Genomic DNA, 20,615 nt, shown 5'->3' with positions numbered 1-20,615 from the left:
TACTAACAAGAGCTGTCCATAAGACAGCACATTTAACTTTTCTCAGTGACTGACTCTGAATTACAGCTTTGCCAGTAAAAACTTCATAAAATTTTAACCAAAATACATATTCTAAGTTAAAAAGGGGCATAACTCCAAATTAGACTTATGGGGATTTGACTTTATCAAAAACTTTAACCAAAAAGTTTGAAGTTTTAAAAGGGGCATAACTCTGTCAAAATTCAGAGTTATTGGGATTGTTTCTCCTGCTGTAGACTCTGATAGTAAATAATTTTTTTAAGTTTCAAGTCAATAGCTTAGTTTGACAGTAACAGAGATATTTGACTTTATCAAAAACTTTAACCAACGGATCGGCGTCAACGCTAGGGCGAGTGCAATAGTTCTACTTTTTCTTTGAAAGTCTAGATAAAATCTTCAGTGATTATGTACTGGGTGAAAGACTTGAGATACACTTTCCCCTTGATGGATACACAAAAATGGGTTTTTTGTGTTCTCACGGCAGTGTAGGGTGCAGCAAGCAAAACACCTTGACATGACTGGGTATCCCTGACATCTGCAGCTATCCTTGCTAGATGTCTCCACCAAGATTTACAAAGTTCAATGAGTTTCACCCTTACATTTGCTGCATGATATTAAATAGATTTGGAACCTGTTTCAGGACACACCAGACTGAAAATGCAAATCAAACTGAAGCCTTCTTGCACAAGTCATGTCTCTAAAGAACAAAACTTTATCCTGTATATCATTAATTATGGTCCTACCTTTCACTGGCAGATGTCCAGCAAGTTCCACTAATGCTACATTGAAGGCTGCTTCATCTTTCAACCCTACAATAAATATAATCTAAGAGTAGAAATAGCAGAATGTATTGTTAAATATGTTACATATTATGCTGTTTTTTTTTTTTTTACTAGGTACTGAACTACATTTACAACAGTTAAACTAACCAGTGTTTCTGGAGCAGGCATTGGTACTGACCTATTCCCTACAAGTAACCAACAACTTCTTCACATGGATCAGAGAAGGCCAAATGACTTCAAACATAGTCACCAAATGAAGCCTTATGGAAAATATACACTGCACACTGGGAGAAAAACTACAGTAATATCGTTATATAATCTTGAAAATCTGTATTGTATTTTTTCATAATGACAAAATTCCTTATCAATTAAATCAGCAATGGTTTAACTATGGGAAATACTAGTTCATTAGTTTGCCAAAGTACCATTACCAGTAAGGCGCAAAAGATACTGTTGTCATCTGTTTAAACCTTTCAATGCTTTTTTCATGACTGCAGCTGGATTATTATACTTGGCAGTCAAAATAATTTATTTTTGTATCTTTTGATAATTCGCTTCACTACAGAGAAAGGTAGTATCACTCTATTCACTTTACATTTTTTTAAAGTAGAAGAATTTATTATCTCATTCTACTTATGTTGCAGAACTTTGCGATTAAGGTAGAGCTACATATCTAGAGCAATATTTTTCTACTATGCAGATTTTCAGTAAAATAGAGAAAAGTGGAAACTTTACAGGTAGCTCAACACGACAAAAACGAAAATGTTGCAGGCTCGGTTTGATTAAGCCTGTTCATGGATGGTAGTGGAAATGCATGCTACCGCCCATGCCCTCTAGCCCCGGGTTGAGCAGAACGCAACATTTACACATGCTAAAAGTACAAAAACAATTTAGAGACATCTGCAGATGTATTCAAATGGCGGTGAACATGGAACCTTCAATGATAGACGTGTTGCGGCGTGTACTTCCATGAAGAGCGGCGTTTGGTCCCCAGATAAAGTAAAGTAAAACCCCAATCAGATATTTATCATACTAAGAAAATTCAGCTGATAATAAGTGACCGAGTATTCCAGTGGCAATAAAAAAGTCCCCTACCCGTGAAATTTTTTTTTTACTTCACCTTCAATAGTGACCTTGACCTTTGACTGTCAACCATGGGTCATGTGCGTGACACAGTCTAAATCATGGGGAACATTTCTGTGTAATAATAAAAACATCCTTCAATGCAATTAAAAGTAATGGAGCAGAAATGGATTTTTACCAAACCTTGAACAGTGACCTTGACCTTTAACCGACAAACATAGATCATGTGTTGACACATTGTCTCATCATGGGGAACATTTGTGTGCAGCACTAAGACAATCCATCAATGCATATAAAAGTTATGGAGCAGAGACAATTTTTACTTGACCTTCAATAGTGACCTTGACCTTTGACCTACAAGCATAATAAGTCATGTACTTGCATAATCTACATATTGCCCTCTATTCGCACACCAAGTTTGATGAACCTAGCTTGAACAAATGAGTTATTGCAGGTTCCAGATTTGCAGACAGACAGACAGATGGACAGCAGACGGTAGGGAACTAAAAAGATAGAGTTATGTGCTGGTTTTTTTTTTATATAGAGACCAATCTGAAAAAAAAATCTGAACATCAAGCAAGTTTTAATTATGGGAGTCTGCAGTAAAATAACAACTTGGTTGATAATTTCAAGAATAAAAAGTAGTGTGCATTTTAATGAAGATTAACAGTTGAAAATCTACATCCCCTCTATCAAATCTTCTCAGAAAATGGGTCAAACGGCAGCATGTCAACACACACGATTAGCTATTTAGGTGGAATAGAAGCTATGACAAGTCTATGTGTACTACCAACCCAGGCTTATATAAGACATGCAGAACTAACTCATAAGACAAAGCAAATTTTATAACTAGTCCAAAACCACAAAATTGTATGCAAACATAATTATATGATTACAAAGAGACCTATACCTTTAGAAGAAGAAAGGTCCAGATATTACAGTATAATCCTTGTAAATGACACCTCCAAGCAGTAGATACCTCTCTACAAACATATTTTTATTATTGCAAGACAAAATTCCCAGGAATTCATAAAATTATCTCTTCAGAGCAACAAAATCTTTCTAGCGGACACAACTACATCTTTCCTGAAGTGTTCATTCTAACGTAGACAAGTTGCACTGAGAATGAACCAAAATTACAACAAACTGATATTATATTTTATCTAAAGGACTTAGAAAGGCAAGGTAGTAGAAGGATAAGAAGAGGTTGAGAAATGTTAGGTTTAGCCATGTTAAAATAGATCCAGTATAGAAAACAAACTAAATCCCACATACACATGCTACCTATAAACTTCTTTCTAGGCCAGAGGTACACTCGTATAGTTCTATTGTCACTATGTTGATCCTCATTGAAAACTGGTCCCTTGATCATGTACAGATTATGCGCTACTTCATTTTTCTGGAAGTAATCTGCTATATGGAATATAATCCTGAAATGAACAAACATGAAAATTATGTTTTCCGAGATCAAATAATTACTAAATGTATTTTATTTCATAAACTTACCAGGAAGAACATCTGACATACAGGTAGAAGTCAATAAAAATGTGTGGCGAGAACACAAGACCTTTGTTACTTGAAATTTTATTCAAACAATATCTCATATTTCAAACAGTGTACTGAAATATTGTTTTCTCAAATGTTAAAAATAAACTATACTGAATCCAAATTTAAAATTAACTAGAGATGCTTTTGAGAAAAGCACATTTCTCCCACAACTGCCCCTATGAAAAATGTCTAGTTTCTCTAGATGGTTTAGACGAGTAGATCCAATTAGATGGTCTGAACGAGTGGATCCAATCAGTAATTCAAGGGCCATAAAGCAAAAGTGCCTAGGCGCATTTGGCTAGTTATCGAACTTAGCTAAGGTCTTATGGCCTAACACATTTTATTCAAGTTTGGTGAAGATCGGATGAGAAATGTTCAACTTAGAGAGCGGACAAGAAAAAAAGGCGGATTTTTCGGTAATTCAAGGGCCATAACTCCAAAATGCCTGGACCGATTTGGCTAGTTATCGAACTTGGTCAAGGTCTCATGGTCAAACACATTTTGATCAAGTTTGGTGAAGATCGGATGAGAAATGTTTGACTTAGAGTGCGGACAAGCTTTGTGACAGACAGGCAGACAGACAGACACACACACACACACAGACTGGAGTAAATCAATATGTCTCCCACACCACTGTGTGGTGTGAGACATAATGACTGACACATAGTCTAGAATAGGGTGTTGGCCATTCAATATCTGGAGCCCTACTGCTGTCACAAAGATTCTCATATGACTAGTTTTCAAGAATGGTGACACCAAACAACTGAAACAACTTGAAGCTTTCTTCATAAAGTTGAATAAACCTGATAAGTATAAACTAAGTCAACGAATCAAGGAGATTAAATAATATCAGTTTTCAAAATCCACATTTAAATACTTAAAGACATGCATTTCCTTCAATGATTTGATACAGCTGGTACATTCAATTCCCTATGAAATGTTTTGACCCCAAAAGCAGACAAGTCCTGAGGTTGCAATGCTTGATTAGAATAAAACACATTTTACCAGAGAATGCACTTGAAAAGCGTATATAAAGATACAAAGAGCACTTCCTATTCTACTGTTAGAGATTTTTTACTTAAAAACATAAACAATACAAGATCAAATATATCAATGTGAATGAAACAAAAAGCAAAGCTGCAAATATAAGATATTATTCACTGTTCCAGTACATAGCTTGGTTTAACCTTCACCCTGCTAAATTTCTAAAATGGACTGATCAATCATTCAATTTGGCCAGTACCACTTATTATTCAAAGGGGTGTGCAGGCTGATCTTGATATGCACTGGTCGCAAAGGCAAAATCACTTGCTACCAGCAGGCTAAAGGTAAAAGTATCATGGAAGGATTTTTACCTCAAACATTTAAAGCAAGCCCATGTAACCAGAATGACCTGTACATAAAGTGGCAGCATTTGAATATGAACAACATTTGAATATGAACAGTGAGTGAAGAAAACTGACTAAAAATCACTTTAACAAAATCACCTGATCATTATCAAAATTAATTTATCAACTATCACTATTAACAAAAAAAAGATCTTGATTTATAACAAGAGATCACAGAGTGATCTTGGCGCCCACCAATGTGCCATTTTTGTGTGTTCCAATTTTCAAGACTTATTGACTAGCTCAAGGTAAAATTTCATTTCCGTACACAACATTGTGCATGTGGTCTAAATTTGAAAGCTGTAGCTTGAGAAATGTGAAAGTAGGTCACTAGATCAATTTCAAGGACAAAGTTCTTTGTACACAAAACTATGCATGTGCATCAAGTTTGAAGACTGTAGTTTGAGAAATTTGAAAGTAGGTCACTAGGTCAATCTTAAGGTCAAAGTTTATTTCGGTACACAAAACTATGCAAGTGGTCGAAATTTGAAGGCTGTAGCTTGAGAAATGTGAAAGTAGGTCACTAGGTCAAATCAAGGTCAAATTTCACTTCAGAATACAAATCTATGCATGTGGTCAAATTTGAAGCCTGTACCTTCAAAAATGTGAAAGTAGGTCACTAGGTCAATGTCAAGGTCAAAGTTTGTTTCGGTACACAATCCTATTCATGTGGTCTAAATTTGAAGCCTGTAGCTACAGAAATGTGAAAGTAGGTCACTAGGTCAATCTTAAAGTCAAAGTTCATTTCGGTACACAAAAACTATGCAAGTGGTCCAAATTTGAAGGCTGTAGCTTGAGAAATGTGAAAGTAGGTCACTAGGTCAAATCAGGTCAAATTTTATTTCGGAATACAGAAACTATGCATGTGGTCCAATTTGAAGCCTGTACCTTCAAAAATGTGAAAGTAGGTCACTAGGTCAATGTAAAGGTCAAAGTTTGTTTCGGTACATAAAACCATGCATGTGGTCCAAATTTAAAGGCTGTAGCTTGAGAAATGTGAAAGTAGGTCACCGGGTCAAAATCAAGGTCAAATTTCATTTCGGAACATGAAATTATGCATGTGGTCCAAATTTGAAGCCTGTACCTTCAAAAATGTGAAAGTAGGTCACTAGGTCAATGTCAAGTTTATTTCAGTGCACAAAACTATGCATGTGGTCCAAATTTGAAGGTTGTAGCTACAGAAATGTGAAAGTAGGTCACTAGGTCAAAATCAAGGTCAACTCATGTCAAGATTCATCTTGCCACTCAAAACCATACATGTGGTCCAAATTTGAATGTTGTAGGTTATTGACAAGAAGTTTTTAAAAGCTTTTCCCTATATAAGTCTATATGAACCATGTGACCCCCAGGGCGGAGCCATATTGGACTCTAGGGGGATAATTTTAACAAACTTGGTAGAGAACCACTAGACGATGCTACATTACAAATATCAAAGCCCTAGGCTTTGTGGTTTGGACAAGAAGATTTTCAAAGTTTTTCCCTATATAAGTCTATGTAAACCATGTGACCCCCGGGGCTGGGCCATATTTGACCCTAGGGGGATAATTTGAACAATCTTAGTAGAAGACCACTAGATGATGTCACATACAAAATATCAAAGCCCTAGGTCCTGTGGTTTTGGACAAGAGGTTTTTCAAAGTTTTTCCCTATATAAATCTATGTAAATTGTAGAAATAAACGAAGGGCCATAACTTACTAAAAAAAATTGTTGAACCAGTCTGATTTTCAGGGGGACACAACTAGGGTACCAATACATCATTCTGACAAAGTTTGGTCAAAATCCCCCTGGTAGTTTCTGAGGAGATGCGATAACGAGAAATTGTTAACGGAAGGACGGACGGAATGATGGACGGACGGAAGGACGACGGACCACGGACACAGAGTGATTTGAATAGCCCACCATCTGATGATGGTGGGCTAAAAATACTTCAGCTAAATTTGAAACAGTCTTTTTTTTCAAGAAAACATAATTTGTATAATTTTACAAAACCAAGAGATTCTTACTTTGATAATTTATCTAAACCAGTCTGATGAAGTTGAAATGCAAATCCTTTAGCAGGCATTGCAACTAGTTCATAAAGGTCACCACATATATGGTTCACAGGCTGCAAAATAAAATGTACGTAATAAAAGTAGGCACAGGATTACCTAATGTGTTTTTACATTGTGGTCTGGTTGTAAAGATGTCTGCCTTTCAATCCAAAGATTATAGAAGCCCCAAATGGTTCATACATGTAACTACACTTTCTCATACGATACATGTACTGATTTCTTTCCAGGAAGATTCAAATAAACTTAAAAGTTTTCATCACAATATAGGTAAAATAAATTTGTGTATAAACTAATGTGGTATCAGTTTTTAAGCAAATCACTAACATTTTTCCAACAAAAGTTCTTTGACAGACATAACTGTTCCAAGAATGACTGTTAATAACTCTTTTTGCCATCAGGGCATATACACACTAGATTATGTCAGACATTTTCAACCACAAAGTGGATGCAAAAAGTTCAACTTTGAAACGGATATGTGAAATGTAAAACCATCAAGCATTTAAGCAGTACAAAAATGTTAAAGCATATAACTAGGTACAATCAATAATTTGCTTAACGCAAACTTAATACTATAATTTTTATCAATAATAATATATATTGACCAAGATTTTGCATTACTGGACACAAAAACTGATCATTGTACACAAAATCTTCTATTTACAACAAATCTGCTCAGCAGACCCATCCTAAAATGGCAGACATACTTCCTTTCAAACTAGAAATTAATTCAATCAATTAACCTCCTCTTATAACCTGTGCAAACAAAATACAGTATTCCAGCATGTAGCTCTACATAGGTTGAACTTTACTTAGCATAAAATAATACTTACTGCAGATTCTACAAAAAGTTCCCTATCTAAATAATAAGCATGTAGATGTGCATGGTTTACTGAGGCAAATGCACATAAACTGTTGAACCCAACTCGAAATCCCCTGAAAGTAAAAAATATCACAATAGTATAACCAATGAATGAGGAAGATTTTTTTAACACTTTCAAACAAGAATATTAAAAAAATTTAGGCCTAGGCAGTGTTAATTTTTAATTTGAGAAACTATTTTTTAAAAGCATCCTTATTTATGTATTATATCAATTAATAAGTCTTAAAATCCATTCTAGGTATAAAAATCTAATTCTAATATGCTTTTCTCTGTTAAAACACTCTTATGCTAGAATGACGTCACGTTAACGTGCAGTGAGGTCAATGTTTTTTGTTGCGATCAAGAAAGAGCGCTATTATATTTTACATCATTCTACTATTTTAGATATTAAGGCATACTAAAGGGATATTAGAATCGAAATAATTTATAGCAAAAGAGTGTTTTAACACTATTTATACACTCGGGCGGTAATACATCGTACAATAATTTCACTCAGGCTGCGCCCTTGTGAAATTATTACGCCCAACTTATAACTGCCCATCATGCATAAATAGTTTCAAAACACTCATTTGCTATAAATTATTTCTTAAATGTGACATGATAATTTAATATATCTTTAAATCAAGATGATATATACTGTACCTGTGTTTACTCAGAAGCATCATTTCTAAAGACGTCCTCATTCCAGTTTCTGTTAATATCTGAAAATACATGATAAAATTTTGTAGCTATAAAAGTGATGAAAAGGTTTTAAAGAAACTACAGATTTCACATCACAACATGATCAACCATACAACCACATTTTTAAATATTCCTATAAAACAACATCAAAACGAATAAATAGTCAAGCAAGTAAGCAAGGAATACAGAGGTTTAAACACAAATCAAAATTTTTAAGTAAAACTGTTAAAGCAACCAGCCTCAAGAAATCAGATGGAAACTTTTAATTGTAGTTTTTGTTGGTTTCTACAAAATATATATGGTCATAATGGCAACTTTTCTCAGCTTTTCTGAGTGAAGGAAGACCCCAGGTGCAATCAGATATTAGATGAATAGTGTTCAGTAGAAATATAGCAAACATAGCAAAGCTCTGTGGAAAAACTACTAAAAGATAACTTCTTGGGAAACATATTTGTGTAAGTATAACGATTATCACAATAACTTGGTAAATATGTGCTCCAACTCCAAACCTACCTGTGGTCTACATGCATCTATGTCTGGCACCAACAGAACATGGCCATACTCCAGTGGGCTTACATTTATAATAACCAAATTTCTCTCCTGTAAAAACAATAATACTCCTATATTCATTGTTGTACAAATACAGTGTGAGGTATTTTATGTATAAACAATATGCTTTTGGTTTCAGGTAATGTTTAATGTAACATGAAATTTCATTTGCAAAAACCTTTAAAGGTTTGTGAAGGTTTTAAAAATATATTTAATATCTAAAATGATACAGCAGCTTTAAAAGGCATCTGAGATAAGAAATATTAAGTGACTGTAAGTATTATCCCCGTTCCGCCAAATTAAATATTCAATCTATTAACAAATATACTGACTTATTTTTTGCACTGTAATAAACCAAGGAATATGTTTGACATGTGATCTGAATGGATTCCATCCCCAAAATACGTAATCCCGTATGTAAAATATATAAGAGAGTAACTTCTCCCTCCAGCTGGTTTAAGTCTTGCTACTTCTTCCTAATTCATCTGGCAGGGGAAGTTACTTCTCCCAAATATTTAGACTTACCTTAAGCTCTGCTAAATAATCACTAAATGCAATATGTGATTTAATTTTTACATTGGCAATGCAACAGTAATTTCATTATTTATTTTGCAAGATGTCAGTAAAGTTATGTGTAATTTAATTAACTTATAATTACTTTGCCATGGTACTGACCCCAGGTCTAGATTGGGCATTATATATGGGCAATATATTTGGCAACACTTGAAAACAGAAACACTACATATTTTCTATAATAATTAATTACACATAAACAGAAGAAACCTTTGAACACTTTCATTTGTTGGGTAAGTGGAGCTTATATTGATCCAGCTACTGTGAATCAGGATTTTTTGTAGAAACTGGTTGATGAATTGAATGCAACAGTGCAGTTATGCATACCATATGCAATAAGAGCTGTCCACAAGACAGCATGCTCGACTTTTCTCAGTGCTTGACTCTGAATTAGAGCTTTGCCAGTAAAAGGGGCTTAACTCAATCAAATATACAATCAGAGTTATGAGGGTTGTTTCTCCTGGTGTAGACTTTGATAGGAAATAACTACTTTAAGTTTCAAGTCAATAGCTTTAATAGTAACAGAGATATTTGACTACAATCAAAAACTTTAACTAAAAAATTCCAAGTTAAAAAGGGGCTTAACTCTGTCAAAACTCAAACCAGAGTTATGGGGATTGTTTCTCCTGGTGTAGACTTTGATAGTAGGTAACTACTTTAAGTTTCAAGTCAATAGTTTTAATAGTAACAGAGATATTTGACTTTATCAAAAACTTTAACCAAAACATTCTAAGTTAAAAAGGGGCATAACTCTGTCAAAATTCAATCAGAGTTAAGGGGATTGTTTCTCCTGGTGTAGACTTTGATAGTAAATACTTATTCTAAGTTTCAAGTCAATAGCTTTGATAGTTACAGAGATATTTGACTTGATCAAAAACATTATCAACATCAACGGTGATGGCGACACTGGGGCAAGTACAATAGCTTTACTTTTTTTTTTTTGAAAAGTCGAGCTAAAAGCAACAAACTAAATGATTCGGTAGAGAGAACAGCAGCATCTAATAAGCTTTTTAACATCTACTGTCAGCGTCCCAACACAGACATAAGTATTAGTTTCACTCCCATCAACATTTCATCTCTAGAGCTGAGTTCATAAGAAAGAGCGGTGAAAGATAGAATGGCAGAAAAACAGTACGAACATTATATGCCTCATGGGTCTTCCCATCCCAGGCATAAAAAGGCTCAATTGAAGCTTTGAAGGTTGGGAATTCGCTGGGCAGCTTCCACCGCCCTCCAAGACAAGCATTGCCACACATTATTTTTGATCATTACTTTGTGTATCAGTGTTCAGGTTTAGCGTATTTTCAATAATTTTCCAGTAATATAAACGATGGTGTGTACTTGTAGCAGTGAGCACAATGCCCATCTTTATAGCTATGCCACACTGGAATATCACGCCGTATGACATGACATGATACCCCACTCAGTCACAGTATAATAACACCAGGCTGATTAGTTTAATGATTTTCTTTAAGTACATCAGGGGATAAAGTTTAATAAGAAATAATTTATAGCAAAAGAGTGCTTTAACACTATCTATGCATGATGGGCGGTTATACGTTGGTTGTAATAATTGCACGAGGGCGCAGCCCGAGTGAAATTATTTGTACGACGTATTACCACCCAAGTGTTAAAACACTCTTTTGCTATAAATTATTACAATTTTAATGTGTCCTTAATGTAAAACAGTAGATAAAATATAGAAGCGCTCTTTCTTGGTCACAACAAAAACTATGACGTCACCGCACGTTAACGTGACGTCATTCTAGCGTAAGAGTGTTTTAACAGAGACAAGCATATTAGAATCTGACACTAATGCTTAAAGAATTCTATAATAATGTGTGTTTAAAGTCTTTCAATCATTTATCAGTCAAATCTTACCTTTGGGGTTTGTTCATCAAACCCATTCTGCTGATTGCTCTCTTCGCCACATTTCTGACAAGAATTATCTCCCTTTACAAGTTCAAGCAGGATTTCTGGAGGCTTTATTTTTAGGAAATTGAAATTTGCTGGATTAAATGGCTGATTTAAAGACTCAATGTTGTCTGGCTTTCTCCTCTCCTGTGCTCGCTTGATATTCAACTGAAGAATATATACACTAACCTTACCGATTATAATAGGGTAATTATAATTATAGTAGCTTGATCTGGGATACTGTATTCAGCTCAAGCAGATTTGCCAGGTCTGATCACACATGGCACGCAATGGCTGAGTTTGGTCCAGCCTGGCAAAATCCATGAGCCGCAAATACAAAATCCCAGATCTAGCAAATGATATGACCCTTTTTTATATACTTCGTGGGTTTTTTGTGTGTGCTATTTATAGAATAGTGTCATGAATTTAATAGTCTGGCAACATGAACAATACAGGATTTAGAGTACAATATGAAATTTGTTTTCTGTCTGTTACTATTTACTTGTGAAATACAACCTAATTTTCTACAGAATTTATACACAAATAAAATAAAGATCTAAGTTCAATAAATACATTTGATTTTATATTATGATTATAAAATCAATTACAGTCTAGCTGACAGCTGTTGTTTAAAATGTTTATAATATTGACTTTCAAATCAATTCAAGCATTTAAGATCTATACAATAAACAAATCTGGAAATCTCACAGGAACATCAAGCAAAAACTTGCTAATTCTCAAGATAACCAAAATCGATTTAATGGATGAAGGTGTTGTGATACCAGCAGACATGAATGTTTGTAATCATCAATATATATCATATTAAACATTATATTATACACATGTTTGAAATACCTGTGCTACATATTTTTTGCTGCCGATCACTCTTGTTTGTTCAATGTCAAGTTTGTACCGGAAGTGACCATCTTCCATAGCTTTATCCCAGCCATCTATCAGAGCTTTATCAAACTGAAGCAAGAGATTTAATAAACCTGGTTTTCACCCTAACTTAACTTAATAGCAGAACATATACTTTTATCAATGTTCTATTATGTCTGAAATTTATCAAACTGAAACAAGAAAAATAAGAAATATAGTTTTATCAAAACTCTCTTACAAGTAAAAATGAACAAGAGCTGTCATAGGAGACAGCATGCTTGACTATTTCGATGATGGATAGTGAAACTGGACACATCTGAGGAAGCTGGAGCTGTCACTGGAGTGTTCAATGACTCAAATGGTGGATAAGGATATTGCCGATAGCTTGAGCCTGTGTCAAAAATATTAAGTAATAAGAGAGATAAAGATAAAGTGCATCAAAACACTAAATACAATTTAATTGAGAAGCTCATGCTCATTTGTCATTTTTGTGGTGAAGTCACGCGAAACTTAGCAATCACGTGTTTCTCAAAAATCAGGTATCTTCGACGATTATCGCCTAAAAATTGGTTCTGAAAGAAACATGGCCACTGAAAGGGGTCAAATACGGCAGTTGGGAGGCAGTTCCGGTGACAGCTGACCGCGGAAGGGAGGTGGCCACTGAATAAAGTGATGAAATAGAGGAAAATCCATCGGGGGCATCATAAAATGACCGCTGAATGGAGGTGACCGTTAGTACAGATAAGACTGTAAGTATAATTCTAAGCAAAAAGGGGGCATAATTCATAATATATTGGTGCAAGAGTTATGCACCTTGTGTCATATAATGTGGGTGATGATGTGGAACAACTACTTCAAGTTTGAATCAAATCCATTTAGTAGTAACTAAGATATAGTGAAAATTCATCAAAATTAACCATAAATTCTAGGTAAAAGGGGGCATAATTCATGAAAAATTGGTATCAGAGTTATGCACCTTGTGTCATATGATGTGGGTGATAAGGTGGAACAACTATTTAAAGTTTTAATCAAATCCATTTAGTAATAACTGAGACAGAGTGAAAGTGCAATAAAACTTTAGCATCAAAACTTTAACCTGAAATTCTAAGTAAAAGTGGGGGAAAATTCATTAAGTATTTGTACCAGAGTTATGGACCTTTTGTCATATGATGTGGGAGATGATGTGGAACAACTACTTTTAGTTTGGATCAAATCCATTTAGTAATAATTGAGATAGAGTGAAAGTGCATCAAAACTTTTACCTGAAATTCTAAGTAAAAAGGGGGGATTATTCATGAAATATTGGTGTGAGAGTTATGACCCTTGTAACAGGCGATGTGGGTGACGATGAGGAATAACTATTTTAAGATTAAAGCAAATCCATCAAGTAATTACAGAGATATGGAGAAAAAATAGGAAGTGTAAAAAAAACTTTAACAAAGGTGGGGATGCGGAAAGACGCCGACGCCGGGGTTAGTAAGATAGCTCTCCATATACTTCGTATAGTCCAGCTAAAAATTAGAAAATCTGAATTAATGGTATAACTGCTACTTACAACACATGATAGCAAACACCACTTTACAAATGATAATTCTATCCCAAATATGTATTATTTTATTACACGTCACATAAAGTCTCAGAGCAAATTTCCCTTTAATTTAATAACCTCAAGCACAAAATCGCTATTTTGGTTTTCTGCGCACGTGATATTATTTTTCATCTCTCCTGTTTAGTGATATTAACGACTGCAACAATCAAAGCTGACTAGGTGCTTACTGACAAAATGTCACTGACAAGATTATTACAAAACATGCAAAAATGAAGACAAAAGTCTTGCAGCAAAGTTGCCACAATTTCAGGTATGATCTCCAGACTTTACTCTTTACTGGACAAAAAAAAACTACAACTGATACGTCTTTATTGTACTAGTTCTATGCTTTACTGATTACTTCATTAAATCATGTCACTAATTTTGATTAATGTTGTAGAGCAACAACAGCTTTACTACAAACACATTTCAATCTTCTTAAGTGTTTGGACTCGAGAGAGGTTGTGTTGAAGCTTAATCATAATTTCAAGAAACTATTGTTAAACATTCAACAGCATGCTGCATGATCCAAGCTTTGAGTACTTAGACCCAGATTTAAGGAGGATGAGGTATGGTTCTTTTAATATATTTGTTGCTGCACATGTATTAACCAAGAGTCGGAAATTCTTCGGGATCACGTGATTTTAAAATTGTTTCAAACGAATATCCATTTAAGACGCGCAACAAAATAACTGTATTTTCATGATGGTAATTATGCACGACTTGCACGAAAAATATGAGATGTACAAAATTTAAATTTAAAATTGACAGTGACATATATTAGGCCAAGACAATGTGTTTAATGTCTAAAATCTTATTAAATCAATGTAGCCATGTGTACATAAATAAGTGTATTTAGGTAAATTTCAATCATACTTTGTTTCTGCAGTGTAAGATAGTTACTCATTTATATTCTTAAAATTATACTGAAAAGAGATTAACTGAAAAAGTTTACAGACGAAGTTGTAAAAACACTTTTATTCGGGAAGGGCCTGAATTGTCCTTATGAAAACTTGTAGTATAGCTGTATATTACCTGTATTATAAAAATGATTTTCATGAAGTTTTTGTGAGTTACAAATTGTTGATTTCCATGTGCTAAGTTTGTAAAAATCACGTTATCGTTTGGGCATATTATATATTTTGCATCTATTTATAAATTATAGCCTCGTTTCGGAGGGTTCTTCCGAAAAAGTCTGAAGATGCTCGAGGGGTTTGTAAGCAGTCGGAAAGCATACTTTCGGTTTGACATAGGCAACAGTTTTTGTTTATTTGTTAGTTATTCTTGAACATATTCATGACTATTTGGTCAGAACCGATGCAGTGGGCCATATTTTCAGTAAATAGGAAGCCTCAGCTACAAACTCTGGTTTTCATATAATACTCGTTTGGGTTTTAGTAATGGACCTTTAAACCAATTTATCTAAAAGTGATTGAAGAGAAAGGTTTTAAAACTTAAGTTCTTCTGACCAGTATATGTGTTGTGTTCAAGTTAGATAACCACCAGTACTGGGTTTCACAATAACACTGCTTCGAAATTAATGCTATATTCATTGGACTATGGGAAGTGCTGAAATGCCAACTGAGGTGCAACAATCTACTCACTGACCAGTTTACAAAAAGAGTTATTGTTTGTCAGAACATACCTTATAAAGTTAGTAAAAAGTAGTCTGTTGCTACATGCTATACAAATAGGATGAACAACAAAAATTGCACAAAAAATAAATCAAAATAAATACCTTGCTAAGCTCACATTCTGCTTGAAGCCAATTACATGAATTTTCATGGAAATCTGAGTCTGTATAGGTGAACTGTGCCATGATTGATACCTGAAGTTAAAAAACAATTTCATCAATAACATCACGAATATGCAACCTTTTCGGATCATCTGCCACATGTACATACTTAATGAAAAGGCACAGTGCAAACATGGAAGTATTTATAACCTTTACCCTGCTAAATTTCTATAATGAACTTGTCCATCTTCCAATTTGGACAGTACCATTAACTGTTAAAAGTGGTGTTTACCAAAAAGATACTAACTGAATAGCGAACAGTGCAGATCCTGATCAGACTGCAAGGATGTACAGGCTGATCATGATCTACACTGGTCGCAAAGGCAGAACCAATCGTGTCCAGCATGGTATTAAGGGATAATCAGCAAGTACCTGGTCATGCAGGTATGAAAATAAACAAGTTAGTTTCATGACTCCTTGAAAGTAATATAAATCTCTGGTTCAGATGTCCAAAGTTCAATGCTACTGTCACAGGTTAGAGAGGTTAGAGGTCAAACTTTAGTTTAGGAAAAACTTTAAAATTCATTTTTGATGTCATGTAATATGTAACACTTGAATAGCTTGCCAGACAAGTCAAAACTATTCAGCGTTAGATCCCTGGAACTAATTACCTTGCTTAGCAATGGATATTTACTTTGCTGATACTACGGTCTATGTTTGCTACTTTTACCTTGATTTTTGACCAGTTCTTAGAGAAAGACTGCCAAAACATTTTGTGTATGGACCCTTAGTCAAAATAGTTTGACGTTCAGACTGTTTATATTTGTGACTGGCAATCTAAACGTCAAAACTTCGAAGGACCAAAATAATGGAGGATGAATCACAGTACACAGTCATGTAAAGTTATTGGTTTTATTGCTTGCACATACTGGCGTGTTTACACGGTAAACGTTAATCATGTACAGTAGGTAAATAGGTTTAAACACCAGAAAATTTGTAATTTTGGACATTATTTGATAATTTTTACATAAATCAATGAGGAATTGAATCCCCTTTTGATACATGTAAGTTTTATTTGAATTTATGGCCAAGTCGTGAAATAATCGGCATTTAAACCTGTAGCATGAAAAGCGTCGGCAGCGATGAAAATTTCATCAGAAATTGCTTCAACTATTTTGGTCTTTCAAGTGTTTGACGGGAGTGGGGATATTGCCCATATGAAAAAATTATCTACATCTACATCAGTACAACCAACAATCGATTTCCGAATATGACTGGTCGGCGCTGTCAGAGAAACAGTTGTTAAAGAAATTTAGTATATTATAATTACAGTATTAAAAGTAAAAGATAAAAGGACAGTATGCTACAGTTAAAATAGGACAGAATGGAATAATTACACAGTGACCGCCGCCAGCCTCTCTGTAAAGATACTGAGGCTGGGGCTAGCTTTGACTGATGTGGGGAGGGAGTTCCAGAGACGGATGGTTCTAGGGAAATAAGAGTTAGCAAAGTATTGAGTGCTGGAATAAGGGATCAAGTAGTTCAGATTTCTAATGGGGGGTCAAGTAACCTTGGTCAATTACAACAGTCTGGGTCCTTACTTTGTAAAACAAAAGTAATGAACAGTTTAACCTACGATACTGGAGAGTTTTCCTTTCTAAGGATTTTAACATTTCAGTTACACTGCTTGTATAGTTGTAGTCATTCATAACATACCTAGCTGCTGACCTTTGGACTCGTTCAAGTTTATGGGTGAGTTTTCTGCCAGGGATGCCACACAGTTGAACAGTATTCTAGCTGGGGGCGGACATAGGTGGTGTATGCAGCTTCTTTGACCTTTATGTTATCTGTCTTGACATTTCTCTGAATAAATCGAAGGGAAGAGATTGCCTTAGAAGTTATGTTTTCTATGTGTTGTGACCAGTTCAAATCATTGGAGATAGTTATTCCTAGGTATTTAGCTGATGAGGTGGACTTTAACTCTGTATTGTGTAACCTGTAAGGATAAATAATGGGATTTCTCTTCCTATACTTACTCTAATGACTTCACATTTGTCGGGGTTAAATTCCATTTGCCAGACTCTTTCCAATGTTTCTAATTTATGGAGATCTTCTTGAAGGGCTATGCTATCATTATTTGATTTGACTGTGAGGTATATGATGGTGTCATCTGCAAACATTCAGGTTTTACATTTGACTGAGTCTGACAGGTCGTTAATGTATACAAGGAAAAGGCATGGCCCAAGGACAGACCCCTGTGGAACTCCAGACAGGACTGGAAGTTCACTGGACAGGTGACCTTCAACTGCGACCTTCTGAGTACGGTTAGAGAGGAAGGATTTGACCCAATTAGTTATTTGGGGACTAACACCTAGTGATTGTAACTTGTAAATAAGCCTCAAATGGTCGACTTTGTCAAATGCCTTAGAAAAATCCATTACAATGACATCAGTTTGTTGGCCTTGTTCTAAATTGCTATAAAGTTCCTGGGTAAAATTAATAAGTTGTGTTTCGCAACTATGACTGAGTAATAATGAATCTTGGACGTTTCGACCCCAAGACATTTCGACCCCAAGACATTTCAACCCCAAAATTTAATTTTCTTGGACAATTCGACCCCAAAGACATTTCGACCCCAAGACATTTCGACCCCTCAGAAATAGTTGTATGTTTTCATTTTATATTTCTTCCATTTTACATATTTTAGAAAATATGAATATATAGATCTATATAAATAATCTATTTTTAAATACATGTCAGTGAATAAACCGCGCTGGTCGGAAAGGATCGGCCGTATGTTTATTATTGGAACTAATTGAGTTATTTCTTCATGTTATTTTGATAATCTAAGAAGAAAATATATTATGAAAAAACAGTTTTTAAAAGAATTATATCATGTTTATATATGAATAGAAAAACGTTTACTGCATTTATTGCCAAAGCACGAATAATGTCCTTTGATTAGTCCTGATAGAGTTTGATTGGATTATCACACCTATTGATTATATCAATTAATCAGTATATTTGTAAGCACACACAAATGACATGTGACAAACAATGTCTAACAAGGTTAGTGCAGTTAAATATGATAAGCTTTTATTTAATTTAAAAGCTAACAAAATTATGGTGATTGTGGTTCATCCACGAGTGCGCAAATTTCCCGTGCGCTCAACAAATTTTCAACTTCGTATAAAAACGTTTTGTGCATTTTATTTTCCTTTTGTAAATTAATTATTTATTTGAGATATGATTGAATTCTATCATAAACCCTAAAAATACGATTTGTTAAAGAAATACCTGTGTACATTAGAATATTTTAGGACATGGAAATTCCGAATGTACAAATTTCCAGTGCGCACGCCGATTTTCAATCATGTACAAGACGTAACGCGCAAAAGTATTTTAATTTCCTTTTGAAAAATAATAATTTATGATCTATATGTTTGAATTCAGTCATAAATCACTTCAAAAATACCATTTGTTGAAGAAATACGGGTGTATTTCAGTTATGGCAATTTCCCGCGTGGTCGCCGAATTTCAATCTCTTATAAAATCGTTTTGCTTAAAGAATTTTATTTATCCTTCTGAAACTTATCATTTATATTATACACGAATGATTTCTGCAATAAACCCTACAAAAATACCATTTATTAATAAAAAAAAGGGTGTATTTCGGTAATGGAAATTTCCCGCGCGGTCGCCGAATTTCAGTCTCGTATAAAGTCATTTTGCGTGAACGCATTTTATTTTCCATTCGTATTTTATTCATTTATGATATATATGATTGAATTATTTAAAAAAAATACAGGTGTATCCCGGTTATGGAAAATGTATTCCGGCGGGAATGTCGTAGATAGAAAAGAAAAGAGCAGTTTGTAAAACACGAAAATCATATTCTGTAAAGCAAATACTTTATGTGTGCGTCAAAATCGCGTACGAAAATAACATTAAATGCGAAAATAAGCAATATGTTGTTTAATTTCCTATTGTTTTCTTTACATTTTCGCCCAAATTAAAGATAATGTTGACACATGTTTATAAATATCCGATGTCACCACAATCGCTTGTTAATTGCAATGCGCACTGCAGATAAATGCACACCTGCTGTATATCAACAAACAATTAATCAAGGTGTGATAATCCAATCAAAAGATTACGTGTTTCTGATTATGATTTTAAATATCAATATAATGAAGATGATGACATCTTAAACTTCTTTGAGTTACATTATAATTATTTATATTTGGTTGAATCCCATAGAAATGAAATGCATATATCTTTCGAAAAAAAAAGTCAAATAAAAATAAATAAATAAATAAAGAGGTATTAAAGATGTGACTTTATTAAAGTTATTTTCATAATTAAAATCGGCGAAATCGGCCCATGATTTAAAAATCTTTTCTTTTTTTTTTTTTAATATAGCCGTGTACTAAAATAGTCTTTAAGATGATTTGAACATATAAATAAACACCAAGTATGAAAATATGTAATATGAAGGTTATTTTAAGATAGATAATCAGAACGATTTGTTCATAAATTATTTACGTAATAAACGCGGTTGATACATAAATCCCGTTATTTTAATAATTTATAAATGATGATTATTTCGGTATTGTTCGGTATTGTGAGATAAAAATCACTCATTTTTTCATATGAAGGCATGTACTAATATAGACTTTAAGAAATTAAAAAAAAAGAATTTTAGAAAATAAAGAAATTTAGACAAATAGATCTATGGCTCATTTTTGTAAAAAAATCTTATTTTCGCGAAAATAACCGTATTTTAACATTTTAAATTAAATTGGTAATTAAGCATTATTACATTTTGAAATTGCTCAATTATCTATAGATTAAAGCTTAATTATAATAATGACGGCATTCTTAGATGTTTTCAGGCATATCATTGAATGGGGTCGAAATGTCCAAGGAGTTGGGGTTGAAATGT

The 20,615-nt window shown here is 34.1% G+C and overlaps 1 protein-coding gene across 4 annotated transcripts in view; it reads right to left on the bottom strand.

Moving 5' to 3' along the window:
* LOC123525396 (GDP-D-glucose phosphorylase 1-like) overlaps positions 1–20,615 on the bottom strand; it is a 55,724-nt gene that overhangs the window by 13,726 nt on the left and 21,383 nt on the right. For 2 of the 4 annotated variants that reach the window (XM_045304418.2, XM_045304428.2), the window contains exons 2-10: positions 15,674–15,763; positions 12,324–12,437; positions 11,436–11,636; positions 8,946–9,032; positions 8,394–8,452; positions 7,702–7,804; positions 6,824–6,924; positions 3,159–3,313; positions 762–827 (exon numbers count right to left, since the gene is read on the bottom strand). In XM_045304418.2, the coding sequence (XP_045160353.2) occupies positions 762–827; positions 3,159–3,313; positions 6,824–6,924; positions 7,702–7,804; positions 8,394–8,452; positions 8,946–9,032; positions 11,436–11,636; positions 12,324–12,437; positions 15,674–15,754 (967 nt within the window). In that variant the 5' untranslated portion in view covers positions 15,755–15,763. Of the gene's footprint in view, positions 1–761; positions 828–3,158; positions 3,314–6,823; positions 6,925–7,701; positions 7,805–8,393; positions 8,453–8,945; positions 9,033–11,435; positions 11,637–12,323; positions 12,438–15,673; positions 15,764–17,386; positions 17,659–20,615 lie in introns of those variants that run through there. The other 2 variants (XM_045304439.2, XM_045304447.2) reach the window with 2 other exon arrangements.

The sequence above is a fragment of the Mercenaria mercenaria genome, chromosome 1, assembly GCF_021730395.1.
Source record: "Mercenaria mercenaria strain notata chromosome 1, MADL_Memer_1, whole genome shotgun sequence".
NCBI classification, from domain to species: domain Eukaryota; kingdom Metazoa; phylum Mollusca; class Bivalvia; order Venerida; family Veneridae; genus Mercenaria; species Mercenaria mercenaria.
Note: the sequence above shows the minus strand (reverse complement) of the source record. Positions and strands in the feature narration are given on the sequence as shown.